Source organism: Dendrobates tinctorius, unplaced genomic scaffold (assembly GCF_039654945.1).
Source record: "Dendrobates tinctorius isolate UK_male_01 unplaced genomic scaffold, ASM3965494v1 ptg000011l, whole genome shotgun sequence".
In the NCBI taxonomy this organism is placed as follows: Eukaryota; Metazoa; Chordata; class Amphibia; order Anura; family Dendrobatidae; genus Dendrobates; species Dendrobates tinctorius.
In genome coordinates, this window is record NW_027361679.1 from 51,227,449 (window position 1) to 51,244,086 (window position 16,638).

At 42.5% G+C, this 16,638-nt stretch overlaps 1 protein-coding gene across 1 annotated transcript in view; it reads right to left on the reverse strand.

Moving 5' to 3' along the window:
- Nucleotides 1-8,447: 8,447 nt before the first annotated feature.
- Nucleotides 8,448-16,638, reverse strand: part of LOC141047179 (tyrosine-protein phosphatase non-receptor type 9-like) — a 96,612-nt gene continuing 88,421 nt past the window's right edge. Inside the window, exon 13 of the mRNA XM_073542138.1 lies at nt 8,448-9,959. Coding sequence (XP_073398239.1) covers nt 9,736-9,959 — 224 coding nt within the window. The 3' untranslated portion in view covers nt 8,448-9,735. The remainder of the gene's footprint in view (nt 9,960-16,638) is intronic.

Sequence of the window (16,638 nt, forward strand, 5' to 3'; positions counted from 1 at the left end):
AGGCATAGATGCTCAAGAGGAGAACATAATTTTACCTCTATATAAGTCACTAGTGCAACCACACTTAGAATACTGTGTACAGTTCTGGTCTCCGGTGTATAAGAAAGACATAGCTGAACTGGAGCGGGTGCAGAGAAGAGCGACCAAGGTTATTAGGGAACTAGAGGGTCTGTAATACCAAGACAGGTTATTACACTTGGGGTTATTTAGTTTGGAGAATCGAAGGCTTAGGGGTGATCTTATTACAATGTATAAATATATGCGGGGACAATACCAAGACCTTTCTAATGATCTTTTTACTCTTAGACCTGTGACGGGGACAAGGGGGCATCCTCTACGTCTGGAGGAAAGGTTTATGCAAACTCAGACGCAGATTCTTTACTGTAAGAGCAGTGAAACTATGGAACTCTCTGCCATATGATGTTGTAATGAGTGATTCTCTACTAAAATTTAAGAAGGGACTGGATGCCTTTCTTGAAAAGTATAATATTACAGGGTATATACACTAGTTTCCCTAATATTGCGTTTATCCAGGGAGCTAGTCTGATTGCCGTATGTGGAGTCGGGAAGGAATTTTTTTTCCCAATGTGAAGCTTACCGTTTGCCACATTGGGTTTTTTTTTGCCTTCCTCTGGATCAACAGGTTAGGGCAGGTTAGGACAGGATATGGGTTGAACTAGGTGGACTTAAAGTCTTCCTTCAACCTTAATTACTATGTTACATCTTTTGCAAATCATGTAATCACACCTACAACGGCATAGTAACGTTTGGTGGAACAAGAAGTTTCAGGACACCAACACCCCTTTAACTAGCCAAACTAATTAGCATATGGGAAACCGATTTGTAACTTTATTTTGTGCCATACACTGTAAAAATTACAGCGTCAGTGAGCCGCTTCGATTCATAAGTGGCTTTTTTCTTCTTCCTCTTCTTTAAGGTGTTATTGATTCCATAGTATAGTTGTTTTATTTTATTGTCCATGTTCTAGCCACAATTTCTGGCCTAAAGCCGGTTCAAAAGCATAAATGAAACTTACCATAGTTAAGGTAAGGAAACCAGCAGTCGGGCCAATAATTCTGGGCATATCATAGACCAATCATAGACCAACCATTTCCCAAACTCCAGTCCTCACGGCTTCCAACAGGTCATGTTTTCAAGATTTCCATAGTATTGTACAGGTGAGCGAATTCCTGATACCTTGATGATACTTCCATCATCTGTGCAATACTAAAGAAATACTGAAAATCTGACTTGTTGGGGGAAGTCAGGACAGGAGTTTGGGAAACATTGTCATAAAATACAGCTCCTATATGATCAAGTGAAGGTATTACCATTATAAAACCCTCACTGGTAACATACAGGAAAAAAGGGGAGATAGGCCTTTGAAACTGCCATCTTCATTTTACCAGATGTGGTCACTTTCGTCCCCCAAAAAAACAAAGTATGATGCTCACAACTGCTAAAAAGGGATTGTCCACTTGAAAAGTGACACTTGCATGTCAGCCACAGCTGAATTGACTGCAGAAGTCACGCAACTACCAGTAGACCATGCAGTGTGAAGACTGGAGGGAACAGCGCCAATTTTGAAAGCATAGTGGTTTTTTTTTTTAAATAATAATCTTTATTTTCTCTTTGCCACGACAGCACCCACTGAGAGAGGGGATCCGCCCCCAGGAACAGGAAACCTACAGAGATAAATGGGGCGGTCCCCCTCGCTCCCTCAGTTTTGTTTCCTGTTCCTAGTAAGGAACAAACAAAGAAGAGGATTCCTGGTCTAGTAGCCGCCCGCGGCATTATATGAGCAACGGGGGCCCCAGAGCTGGAAGCAGCACGGGTGGATCCGGAATAGGAATCCCCCTTCTGCTGGTAATGCGGGTGAGGTCATGGTGAGGAGTGCCTGGCTCACCAGAAGGTGCATTGGAGAAGCACCTGGGAAATCCCTAGGAAGGGATTGCGCATTACAGAGCGCGGCACAGCGTCGGGGGTCCGGGGAACCTGGCATGAAGACCCCCCTCCCTTAAAGAAGACCGGGGTTAGCAAGGCCAGGGTGGAAAATGATGCCCTGAGCTTGTGCAGGACGCAAGGTGTTCCACAGGCGCTTGAGACGAATACCTGGCATGTAGCGGGTCCGGCAGCGCAGGGGCAGCGGTCGGGAGACCGCGGTGAACACGCGGCCTGGAGAAGTATGGCCGGCGCAAATGCGAGGAAGCCAGGCGACCCGGAAGTGGAGGGGCACTTCCAGGGTAGGAAGAGGTAGCGCAAGATCGCGGACGCGACCGCGCATGTGCAGTAGCGCAAGAGAAAAAAAAAATGGTCTCGGGGGAAAAAAAAAAAAAGGAGGAAATAAGGAGAGGAAGTGAGACCGGGAGGCTGCATAAAAGCACCGACCAGAGGCACAACGGTGCGCAGCCATGTCGTCAGCAAACGACCCGGTTTCGCTCCTCGAGGAGCAGCTAGGAGAATCCTCTCAAAGCGGTACTCGGAGAAACAGCAACACCAAAAGGAGCAGCAGCTCCAGAAGAGAGACCAGTGGACGCTCTAGACAGAGCGAAACTTCAGAAAAGCGGAAGAAAGCACCTCGTTCCTCACCTCAGCCTGAGCCTCGAGCCCCACAGCCGGTATTGAGCTGACAAAATTCACAGGTGAGTGTTTTGGGTCAAGCTCTTAGCTGATGGCGTTCCGTTCTTCTGTTTATACACCCTTAGGCCAAAAGAACGGAGAAAAATAAACAGGGAATGTGCATTATGCTCCCAGCCCCTCCCAGATGGTCACCCTAAACGGTTATGTCAATTGTGTATTGATCAAACACTGCGGGAGGAGTCCTCTGGTAAAAAAGAGGATATTTGTATGATTATCAGAGAACTACAGGCCTTAGGCGGTGCTAGTAGTTATGCTGGGCAGACCTCTGTTAGAGGAGTAAGATCACCGACATCGGGGTCTCCTTCGGACACTGAGGAATTGGATTCAGATAGATCTCAGGAATGCCTAACCTCGGAAGAGGAAGAGCAGGCTTGTTTTCCCACTAACAGCGTGAACAATTTGGTCAGATCCATGCGGAATACCATGGGGTTATGTGACGTTAAAGAACCCAAAACCCTGCAGAATATGTTCGCGGGCATTGGCCAAAAGAAAATCAAAGCCTTCCCCGTAGTACCGGCTATTAAAGAACTGGTAAAAAAGGCATGGGAAAGACAGGGGCTAAGAGCTTTCATCCCTTTAGCTTCCAAACGAAAATACCCCTTTGACGATGACGAGCTGGTGTCTTGGTCTAAGCCTCCCAAAGTGGACGCAGCAGTGGCCTCCACCTCCCGCTGTTCTTCCCTACCGGTAGAGGACACAGGATCATTGTCTGATCCACTAGACCGCAAGGCAGACACCTTCCTCAGACGGTCTTGGGAAGCATGCATAGGGGCCTTTAAGCCGGCTATAGCAGCCACTTGCACGGCAAGGTCCATGATAGTATGGTTGGACGAGCTGGAGGATAAAATAAAGAGTGGAGCATCTAGAAATAAGCTTCTTTCCTCCATTCCCCTAATTAAGGGAGCAGCTGCCTTCCTATCAGACGCCTCAGCTGACTCCCTCTGCCAGAACAGCAGGTTTAACCAACACAACCCGAAGGGCCCTATGGTTGGAGAGGTGACGTACAAACTAAAACCAAGCTCTGTACTATGCCGTGTCAGGGTAAGTACCTGTTTGGCACACAGCTGGATGACATCCTAACAAAAGCTGGGGAGAGGAAGAAAGGATTCCCTAACCCTTACATTCCCTTTAACAGGAGAGCCTTCATTTGGGAAGAAAAAAGATTTCAGATCCCAAGAACGTTGGGGTAATAAGGATGCCAAACAGAGAGGCAACTTATTTGGAAAGCGTCCCTTTAGGCCAGGGGACAGGTTCCGGTAGCGATAAAACACCGGTAGGCGGCAGGCTACTAGAATATAGTCATCAGTGGCAGAAAATAACATCGAACTCTTGGGCCATTAATATCGTGTCATCGGGCCTAAGGCTAGAGTTTGTTCGGTGCCCACCGAACTCCTTCCTATTGACTTCCCTGAAGTCCCCAGCGTAACAGCAAGCCTTGGAAATAGAGATAACGGGGCTCTTGTCTAAACAGGTTCTGATAGAAGTGCCAGAAGAGTGGGGAACCGGATTCTATTCTCCCCTATTTTTAGTACCCAAGCCGGATGGTTCCTTTAGAACGATAATTTAAAAAAGCTTAATTAATTTCTAAGGCTACGGGCCTTTAAAATGGAATCGATACGCTCAGCAATTAAGATCTTGTTTCCTAGGTGCTATATGGCAGTATTGGACCTAAAAGATGCCTATTATCATCTCCCCATATACAGAGAGCACCAGAATTTCCTTCGTGTGGCAGTCTTGATAGAAGGCCAGATACGACACTTCCAGTTCACGGCAATGCCGTTCGGATTATCCATGGCACCCCACATTTTTACCAAGCTGATGCTATAAGTGATGTCATACTTAAGGCTAAATGACACCTTAATAGTCCCGTACGTGGACGACCTGCTTATAGTGGGAGATTCGGTATCCCAGTGCGAAAGAAGAGTAGCTAACAATCTCATCCCTGCAGACACTAGGCTGGCTGGTCAACTGGGAAAAGTCCAGACTGCAACCGGTAACCTGTCAGACGTTCCTGGGCCTTCAAGTAGACTCTAAGTCAGAGATGTTTTTTTTACCAGAAATAAAAACACGATCCTTGATAAACAAAGTACGGGGGGCGTGCGATAAGAGCTCGATAACCTTGCGAGAGGGCAGGTCCTTATTAGGCTCCCTAATATCATGCATTCCGGCGGTACAATGGGCCCAATTCCATTCCAGAAAATTGCAGTGGGCCATTTTACGAGAAACAGAGAGACTACATGGGCGGTTGAATGGGAGAATATCCCTATCACCGGAGGTAATCAGCTCTTTAAGGTGGTGGTTAAACCCTAACAATCTAACAGGAGGTGTTCCATGGTGGATTATCCCCTCTAGAGTGGTTACCACGGACGCTAGCCCCTCGGGATGGGGAGCCCATCTAGGAGAAAATATGGTGCAGGGTCGGTGGTCTGAACGCGAAACAGAGCTCATCGAATATGAGGGAGCTAAAAGCAATATATTTTGCCATATCTAAATTTCTTCCGCAGCTAAAAGGTACCCACACGAGAATCCAGACATCACCTCAGTGGCATACATAAACCGGCAAGGAGGTACGCGATCAGGACCACTCATGTCTATCACGGAAGATATTCTAGAGATGGCCGAATTACATCTCCACTCCTTGTCCGCCACCCACATCAGAGGAATAGACAATTCCAGAGCGGACTCTCTCAGTCGCCAAACTTTACACTAAGGAGAGTGGGTTCTCAGCCAATGCATCTTCAAAATGATAACAGCCAGATGGGGCAAACCAGACATAGATCTGTTCGCGACAAGAGCCAACAGACGCGTAGAAAAGTTTGCTTCGTTGTACAGGGAGGACAATCCAGACGTCCTCGATGCCCTGCAGATACCTTGGACATTTCAACAGGCCTACACCTTCCCTCCTATGATATTGCTACCGACAGTGATCAGAAAGATAAGGGAGGAGGGGGCAAGGGTAGTCCTAATAGCCCCTTTTTGGCCCAAGAGGCCGTGGTTTTCATGGTTGAGGGCGATGTCGATAACCGACCCAAGGATCCTCCCGCTACATCGGGACCTTCTTTCCCAGGGACCCTGCCACCATCCCCAAATCAAATCCTTGCACCTAGCAGCATGGAATTTGAAAGGAGTCTATTAAAATTAAGGGGATTCTCAAATAATCTTATTAATACGCTACTAGAGAGTAGAAAGGAGTCCACAACAAAAATTTACGTAAAAATCTGGAAGAAATTCTTAACCTTTCACACCGCAAAACTTTCCAGTGAGGTGCCCATTAGAGCTATTCTAGAATTCCTGCAGTGGGGCCGTGAGCTAAGACTCTCGGTTAACACCCTGAAGGTTCATGTATCCGCTCTAGGGGCCTTATATAATCATAATGTGGCAGGCAATAGATGGGTAACCCAGTTTATTTCAGCTTGTCAGAGGGCGACTCCAGTCCACATCCCTCAGGTGCCTACGTGGGACCTTAACTTGGTCTTAGATGCATTAACTCAGGCCCCTTTTGAACCTATGCACCTGGCATCATTAAAATACCTTTCATATAAAACTGCCCTATTGGTAGCCCGTGTCTCGGCTAGAAGGGTTAGTGATCTCCAGGCACTATCGGTAGATCCCCCATTCCTGTCAGTAAGTCATGACAAACTAGGGTTAAAAACAGACCCATCCTATCTCCCCAAGCATGCTACTAGATTTCATAGAGCCCAAGAGGTCTGCCTTCCCTCCTTCTATGAGAACCCAGGGACACCAGAAGAAGCTAGATTTCACACACTAGATGTCAGAAGAGCAGTCCTGACCTACTTAGATAGAACCAGCCCCTGGAGGCAGAGTAGGTCTCTTTATTTCCCTCCAGGGTAACAAGAAAGGGTCTGGAGTTACGAGAAGCACGCTGTCCAGGTGGATCAGAGATGCGATCACGGTGGCATATTCAGCAAAGGGAGAAGACCTTCCACGGGGAGTAAAAGCGAATTCTACTCGGGCCATATCATCCTCCTGGGCAGAGAGCAGGCGTTCCAATTGAGCTAATATGTAAGGCTGCAACTTGGTCTTCTCCATCTACATTTTATAACCATTATAACTAGACTTATCATCCTTTGACAACTTAAACTTCGGTAGAGCAGTCCTTAGCACAGTGTACCCTCCCAAGTGACTATCTCTGAAAGTCTCTCAGTGGGTGCTGTCGTGGCAAAGAGAAAAAACCGGATTACTTACCGGTAATACTCTTTTGTAGAGTCCACGACAGCACCCGTTCACTTCCCTCCCTTAATTTAGAAACTCACACGTGGTTCGCCTTGGTGGTGGAAAAAAAAGAGAAAAAAAAAAATGGGAAAAGGGAAAAAAGTATAGATAAGGGATTTCTTAGATTGTATAGCAATAGATATTTATAAGTGTCAACTATTTGGCTACCAAATTGACTAAAACATGTATGGCGGTTCCTCTTGGTTCTCTGTAATCCAAACTGAGGGAGCGAGGGGGACCGCCCCATTTATCTCTGTAGGTTTCCTGTTCCTGGGGGCGGATCCCCTCTCTCAGTGGGTGCTGTCGTGGACTCTACAAAAGAGTATTACTGGTAAGTAATCTGTTTTTTTTTTATATAGCACTAACATATTCTACAGCGCTTTACAGTTTGCACACATTATCATCGCTGTCCCCGATAGGGATCACAATCTAAATCCCCTATCAATATGTCTTTGGAGTGTAGGAGGAAACCGGAGTACCCGGAGGTAACCCATGCAAACATGGGGAGAACAAACTCCTTGCAGATGTTGCCTTGGTGGGATTTGAACCCAGGACTCCAGCACTGCAAATGTGATTATGCACAGCTGAGGTATAACAAAGGTTGTCCGGAAGTGGGCCAATACCTTTAAGAAAGGTGTTTTAACCTAAAGATGTCAGCATTTCGGGACCTCAGAAAAGGAAAAATCAGACAGCAATAAATCAAGCTAAAAAGGAGGTGCTAGGCAGGGAAACAACCTCAGTAGGCAGAGGCTCAGAAAGCACCCAGAGCACTTAACACCTCAATTGCATATGGATTAATCCATCACTTTCAATGCAGCAACAGAAGAGAGATAAAAGGTGTCTATGGATTTAGCATTTAAAGGGAACCTGTCATGTCAATAACAATATTAACCTCCAGATCTGAAGGTTAACAGGATTATGGAAAATGCCAGTGACTGTACTGAAAGTGCGATACCTGGGAGAAAATAGACTATTTGTCCTGGGAGCCAATGCAGCTTCATACAGTATATCAGTACAGAACTGTCTATCAGTGCAAGGGCATCCTTACAGCTGATGCTCTGTAAGTAGTGACTAATTACTTCGGGCACACCAGCATGACTGAAAGCTAGCAGCTTCCGGGAGAACTAAGGGTATGTGCCCACAACCAGGAACTGCTGTGAGTTTGATGCTGCGCATTAATGCAGCATAGTGCAATGTCTACTATGCGAGGATAGTCGCCTGCGAATTACCCATGGACACTGACATGCAGCATATCTTTCAAGACCGCAGCATGTCAACTTCTCTTGCGAACATGTCCAGCGTCCAAAGTGCTGCTAGTTCCAAATCATGGGCATCCGACCTAAAAGTTCATTTTCTCCCAGGTACGGCACTTTCAGTACAGCACTCGGACGCCTCCATAACGCTACTAAGCTGCAGATTAATAGGGTTATCTGACAGGACCCCTTTAAAGATCAGCATGTTTGGTTTGGGGGATGGGGTCATGGAAGAGTGTTTTTACTGGTAGTTAATTTATGAAATATAGAATTTTAAATCACAACAGTGATGTGAGAAAAATAAAAAAAAAACAGGACACATTGAAGGCTAAAGAAATATTTAATCTGACATACAAGATCATCCATGTAGCTTCCCATGTATTTGCCAGTCTAGTACCAACATGTCCTGCAATTTTAAATACGGCAAGGAAATAAATGCATTCTATTTTATTTTTTTTGCAATCCCAAAGCATATATAAACATTTACAATGATTATGTACTCTTATAAATACAGTAGCTGGGTTCATCTTTTTATGCAGCCACTGCCATGTAGTCGGTCGTACCAAACTGGAGAAAGTAATACTGTTAAAGTATAAAATTATTAAATTAATTGGAGAAAGATATTATTGATATTAAAAATAATATAACTGTTATAGAATTAGGTTCTCAAGTACATGGAAGGGACAGTGAGAAGAACAAAAAATAAAGAACTATTCCTTTCCCCTGATACACATGGAAATTAGAAAGAGGCCCCTGAGAATATAAATGCAGGCATTTGTCTTTTTAATTTGGATAAATTATGACTTTGTGCTACACATAATACATTAAAAAGGCACATCAATGCAGGCAGTGTAATATTGTATGCAAAACCCTACACTATATGTAGTGTCTGGCATAAGAAAAGAAAAAAAAAAATAAGATTTGAAAACAAAAAACAGCCTTTCATAACCATCATTCCTCAGCAAAAAAAAAAAAAAAAGCAAATGAACCAAACATAGCTTAAGGCTTTTGTCTTAAATCTTCCACTTGTGAAAGAATTAAGGGAAATGAGTAAGAGTTTGCATAACACTTCTGTCCAGTAACTGGCGATTCGTCTTGTCACAACCTTCAATCAATTGGGAAACTTGAATTCGGATAAGGTTAGCAATATACAACAGAGCCAAAGTGACCAGGTATGTGGACCTCTACTTGGTGACGTTGGTTGAATGTTACAGAATTCAAAGAGATTTTTTAGGACAATACAATTGACATAAAAAAAAAAATAAATCATAAAAAAAGGACTAAACAAATCTACAAGATACTACACACTTTACAAAGGGATCCGTGACACGTTCGGCGCAGAACAGCAAAGAAGAAAATAAAAAAAAGTACAGTTTAGTTCAAGTCTAGAAAATGATGTGCAAGTTACTCCATTGCATTCATGCTACAATAAATTATGACACTTTCCAGTGCATTAATAGCTCAAACCTAAGGTTTACTGAAGGGGCCTGCACTTTACTGCATGGCAGCAAAAGGGCAGAGCCTTCCAGCACCACCCAGTTTAGAATGGACCAGCTATGGCCAACAAAACGCCCAGAAAACATGTTTTAGTACCAAGGAGAGGGAATAATCACTCGCTATCGGTCTCAAATTCAGTGTCGGACCATTCCACAGGGGCAATGAGACCTTTTCTTTGTGCGTATTCAATAATTGCCATGTAACAAAAGTAATATTGATCCCATGTTTGAATACTGAAAGCACGTTGAGTTCTCATTCTCTTCACTGTCTGTAGAACGTCCACTGTTCCAATGTTCTCCAGCCTGGACAAACAAATATCCAACGTACAAAAGGTACCTATGGATAGAAGAAATCACCAGAATTAGCATAAAACAAATCTTCAGTTACTTTACTCTACCAAATCTATATACCGTACGTGTGTACATAGAGGGACAACTGGCAGAAAACCTATAATATCATTTACATACTGAAACTCAAACCTGCATACTTTCAGCACAAATCTCAACTTCACCTAGTGGCATAACATAGTGCATGCTTCAATAGTATGCACAGCATTACATCTCATCCGTGCTCCCTCCTTCCTGCTGTTACACATGCAACACAAGCTCTTTAGATGATGCTCTTGTGATTGCAGAAGTCAGCATAAAAAAGTACTACGCAAAACAATGCTGTAAAGTAAGAAAGCTTTCAAAAAACAGATGTGTTACTAGTTTGCATTTGGTTAATAAAAAAAAAAAAGTTTATGAACCAAAAAAAAAATTAAAATCAAAATCAATATTTGTTATCCTTCGCTGTGAAAACAGAATCAATTCTAAGTACACTGGCACAGACAGTGATTCTGTAGGAATATGGTCAGGTAGGCGGAACCAATTATGCCAAATACACGATGATGATTGGTAATGAGAGAGTATGCTCATTGCTTGGGTGATCTCTGAGTATTTGGCTGTGCTCGGAGATTTAGTTTTTGTCGCCGTAGCTCCATGATTTGCAGCTACTTGACAGCCTGAATACATGTGGGGATTGCCTGTTTGTTTGTTTGCTCAGTGGTTAGCACTGCAACCTTGTTCAAATGCCACCAAGGACAACATCTGCAAGGAGTATGTCCTCCCCATGTTTACGTGGGTTTTCTCTGGTTCCTTCCACATTCCAAAGACATACTGATTTTGATTCCAAAGACATTTAGATTGTGAGCCCCATCGGGGACAGTGCCAATAATGTGTGCAATTAATGGCGCTATATAAATGAGTAAAATAAATAAACTCTGCTAAAAAGGTGATGTTGTGGAACACCGTTTCATAGCACAGATCACATCACACACCATAGCAATACTGAGCAACAAGGTCTATACCAAAGAGTTTAATGCAGACAGATTTCAAGATGTGCTGTTCAAGCTTATTTGAAGAAGCACCAAGAAGTGGACAATGTTGAGGACTGTAGACACAGCGGTCGGTCAAGGAAATGTATTGGTGCATATGAAGGACACACCATGCTTACTTCCCTTCGAAATAGCAATATTTCCATATACAAAAAAAAACCCCAGTGGCGTGAACAACGCCAATTGGTAAAATACCAACAGTCCCACGCCAGGGAAAAAGAACATTCACTCATAGAAGACATGTGTAACAAGGAGAAAAAAAGAGCAACTAGGTGGATATAATAAAATAATATGTCACTTTATTAAACAAGTACCAAAACATACAAAATTTAGAATAACCATTAATAGACATCATGAGATAATAGCAGGATAGTCCAGATACCACAGGGAAGAAAACGGTGTCCTATCATGCTTGTGAGCAGCATAAGAAAATATCATTGAATAAAGGTGCTAGTGCCTAGCTTGCTTCATGCATGTATGAGAGCTCCCAGCAGAAGTCCATAGTAAATATAAAATGCGGACAGTCGTCCAGCAAAAGATATATACGACCAAATAGTGGGGAACTCACAAAGATTTAGGGGGACACTGCAAACAACCCCAGACCGGGTATGAAACGTCCCGACGCGCATTTTGAGTGATTAAATGCACCACTTTATCAAGGGAACATCTCCATAGTATCTGGAAGGACCTTATGAACACGTGATGAGGTCACATGGTACAAGCTGGGCCAATAGCGATGTTGGGGGCGGCGCATGTGCACTGCACACAGCAGGTCCCGGCAAATGCAGAAAGGATGTCAGATCTCAACACGCGCAGAGAGAATGCTCAGTGCACGTGGGAAACCGAAAGACGCCCGCCGCATCCCAGGAACCAGGGAGTCCAGCGCACAAGGGCACACATCACTATATCACCAATGAAAAATATATAATATAGACAAAGTCAATGTAAAACATATGCATTGCACATTAACCGGAAGCACCGCTGTGGTACAGTATCATAACACTACATAGTGTTTCCACACAGAGCAGCACACATCTGCTCCAGGTCCTGACTTAAGCGCCATTCTGGGGCAATACAGTTGTCATTCCTATGAACGTGGCTTTACTACTTGTTGGTCCACAGTATTCAGTTGGGCTCCTGCTACAGGCCAATTATACTACAGCGCAATTCATACGCAATACTTTTGCCACCCATAGAAGCGCACTTCCGTTGATTGCCTTTTTGAGGCATTCATCAAGGGATTATTTTTCCTCTGGCTACCTCATGGTGCCACCTTTTTTCTGTGTGCCACTCTCTGCCAAACGCAAGATAGCCCACACTACAAATTCAAGCACATCCAGTATCACAGGATAGCTTTCATGGACATTTGACCCATCAAAATATGGGTTTGCTTTCACAGCTCATCTTCTAGTAATCTTCTATGAAAATAATCTTCTATGAAAATAATCTTCTGAGGAAGGTCCAGTGTAGGAACAAAAACGTTCAAAAGTTTTTTTTGTTTGTCTGGATGCAAATAAAAGAACCGTCAAATTGCTTCACCAATTGAGTGCTAATATCAAACTATGTTCAGAATAATGAAGAACAGAGTCCTGGAAGTGATGAAATGGCCCCCCACAGTGCCCTGACCTCAGTATAAAAAAAAAAAAAAATAGGGCCCGCACACCTTCTGTAATACATCATTGTACAGGTGCACAGATACGCTATGTGGCCAATATACAAACATATACATAGACGGTGTGTTGGCACCCTGCGTTCATGTATTCATTAGTCGCAGTGTGCATGTGTATATTTGTATATTGGCCACATAGTGCATCTGTGCACCTGTACATTAATTTAATACTGAAGGTGTGCGGACCCCATTTTTTTTTTTATAGTAGGAATAGGGCAGTAATGGCAAACCTTTTAGAGACCGAGTACCCAAACTGCAATCCAAAACCCAATTATTTTTCGCAAAGTGCCAACAGGCAATTTAACCTGAATACTGAGGTTTTAGATTAGAAAGACAACTCGTACCTTAGCGCGCTATAGAGTCAATATCAAAGAGCTTGTAAGCGCTGCACTCCAAGCCCAAGATTCTAGCCACCAAGTGTAGCGAAGGTCTGTTCTTGAGAATGGAGAGGATTCTTAATCAAAAGTAAAATTGAAATAGTTGTTTGTTTTCACAACCTCTTTGCAACTGTTTTCAAATGATCTTTATTGGTATTTTAAATTTTTTTAAAAGGTATGGGTAAAGGGTAGGGAAAAGAGGTAGGAAAGTAAGGTGATAAGGAGGAAAGGGCAATGGAACAAGGGAAAGAAGGGATGGGGAAAGTAGTAAAAAAAAAAAAAACAAAAAAAAAAAACCCTATAAAGATAGGGGAAAGACAGGCATACATACAGTCATATGTAAAAGTTTGGGCACCCCTATTAATGTTAACCTTTTTTCTTTATAACAATTTTGGTTTTTGCAACAGGTATTTCAGTTTCATATATCTAATCACTGATGGACTCAGTTATATTTCTGGATTCAAATGAGGTTTATTGTACTAACAGAAAATGTGCAATCTGCATTTAAACAAAATTTGACCGGTGCAAAAGTATGGGCACCCTTATCATTTTCTTGATTTGAACACTCCTAACTACTTTTTACTGACTTCCTGAAGCACTAAATTGGTTTTGTAACCTCATTGAGCTTTGAACTTCATAGCCAGATGTATCAAATCATGAGAAAAGGTATTTAAAGTGGCCACTTGCAAGTAGTTCTCCTATTTGATTCTCCTATGAAGAGTGGCATCATGGGCTCCTCAAAACAACTCTCAAAGGATCTGAAAATAAAGATTATTCAACATAGCTTTTCAGGGGAAGGATACAAAAAGTTGTCTCAGAGATTTAACCTGTCAGTTTCCACTGTGAGGAACATAGTAAGGAAATGGAAGAACACAGGTACAGTTCTTGTTAAGCCCAGAAGTGGCAGGCCAAGAAAAATATCAGAAAGGCAGAGAAGAAGAATGGTGAGAACAGTCAAGGACAATCCACAGACCACCTCCAAAGACCTGCAGCATCATCTTGCTGCAGATGGTGTCACTGTGCATCGGTCAACAATACAGCGCACTTTGCACAAGGAGAAGCTGTATGGGAGAGTGATGCGAAAGAAGCCGTTTCTGCAAGCACGCCACAAACAGAGTTGCCTGAGGTATGCAAAAGCACATTTGGACAAGCCAGTTACATTTTGGAAGAAGGTCCTGTGGACTGATGAAACACAGATTGAGTTGTTTGGTCATACAAAAAGGCGTTATGCATGCGCTGTATTGTTGACCGATGCACAGTGACACCATCTGCAGCAAGATGATGCTGCAGGTCTTTGGAGGTGGTCTGTGGATTGTCCTTGACTGTTCTCACCATTCTTCTTCTCTGCCTTTCTGATATTTTTCTTGGCCTGCCACTTCTGGGCTTAACAAGAACTGTACCTGTGTTCTTCCATTTCCTTACTATGTTCCTCACAGTGGAAACTGACTGGTTAAATCTCTGAGACAACTTTTTGTATCCTTCCCCTGAAAAGCTATGTTGAATAATCTTTTTTTTCAGATCATTTGAGAGTTGTTTTGAGGAGCCCATGATGCCACTCTTCATAGGAGAATCAAATAGGAGAACTACTTGCAAGTGGCCACTTTAAATACCTTTTCTCATGATTTGATACATCTGGCTATGAAGTTCAAAGCTCAATGAGGTTACAAAACCAATTTAGTGCTTCAGGAAGTCAGTAAAAAGTAGTTAGGAGTGATCAAATCAAGAAAATGATAAGGGTGCCCATACTTTTGCACCGGTCAAATTTTGTTTAAATGCAGATTGCACATTTTCTGTTAGTACAATAAACCTCATTTGAATCCAGAAATATAACGGAGTCCATCAGTTATTAGATATATGAAACTGAAATACCTGTTGCAAAAACCAAAATTGTTATAAAAAAAAAAAAGTTAACATTAATAGGGGTGCCCAAACTTTTACATATGACTGTATATACACTATCATGGGTTATATACAGTTGAACACGTAAAGCTTAATAAAGTATCCAGTAAAGGATTGTGTGCATATCATACAGTAAATCTGCACAAGGTTTAAGTTGCTTATTACCAACACCTGTAAATAAAAAAGCAATACAACAATATACCTCAATGAATCCTAAGTTACTCCTAGCAAAACACATACAGTTTAATACAGAAGCTGAGAAAGTTGCTTATTATAAACGCCAACACTTGTTAAAAAACAAAAAGACAGTACACAAAGTATATAGTTTTACAATACTTGAGACTACAGATCACTGCAAGTAATCGCTTAATAAATATATATAGACCTGTCGCGTCCGGGTACACATATAAGTGACCCTAAGACCTTGGGGAGGTAAAGTCCGGTTCATTCAAAAGCCATAAAGTGGAAAATACTTCTTTGCCAATCAAAATACTTATAAACCTCAAGACACTCAGTTTGGACACGGATCTGAATTGGGCGGTGAGGAGGATCCAATTGAGGCCCCAGAAGAGATTATTCCAGCAGATATTAAAAAGTTGATTCCCTCTTCTGGTGAGGAAACAGGAATTATTCTGGATGCAAACTTCACTTGCAAAGTAGAAAATTGAGTCCAGTTATAAGAGATTCCGCTACACAGGAGCTTACGGGTGGTAAATTGAAACAGCTTGCGTTTATGTAGGGTTGATCTAGACAGGTCCTTAAAGAACATCAGGTGTTTATATGGAGACTGTAGTAGTAGCGGGTCTTTTGATATCTCTAAAAGTGTATTCCTTACCCAATTGGGGTAAAATGAGACAATAACGTCTCTGCTTACACTTGAGGGCAGTGAAGGCGGTCTACGTATTCTGAAAGCTTTTTCAATCAAATTGGTTTCTTTAAGATTTGGGATCAAATGGGAGGTCATCATGGAAATGTATTCTTTCAGTTGTGAGGACTGCACTGATTCAGGGATTCCTCTAATCTTTATGTTATTTCTCCGCTTATAATCCTCAAAACTAGCCAAGGAATCCCTAAAGGAGATAATGTCTTTTCGTAATTTATCCATTGATTCCGTGAATGTAGGAGGATCTGAGGTAGTTTTGAATCTATAGTGTCATGATTTTTAAGAGAATCCGGTATTTTTTGTAAATTTATCAAAATCCTTAGTGGAATTTGGATAGGAATCATCAGTTAAACGCAGCAAGGTGTCTTTAAAGAAATTTTTTACAAAAACCTCAGATGCCTTAGATTCTGTATGTTGCTTAAGTGGGTTTCCCTGGACAACGTGATTTCAAACGGAAACATCCAAAGATTCCAAAAAAGCTCTAAACATCCTGGCTACAAAGCCTTCTGTGGGATAGTCATCTGAGGCAGGTATGTCATCTAATAATGAGGTAATTTTCTCGAGCCTGTCCTTTACCTCTAAAGATGAACGTGAGGAAGAAGTCTCATTAGACACCCTGTCCATAGAGGAATCGCTCCCATGATCATTATATGAAAGCCTCCACCACAAACTCCTCTGAATACAGACTATCAAGATCTTCCAAAGGACTTGAGGAATTTAAAGAATTTCCGCCTTGATCCAAATGGAGATTCATGTCACAATAGTCCCCCAAGGATGACTGAGAAAGATCAGAACTTTTACCATCATGTGTG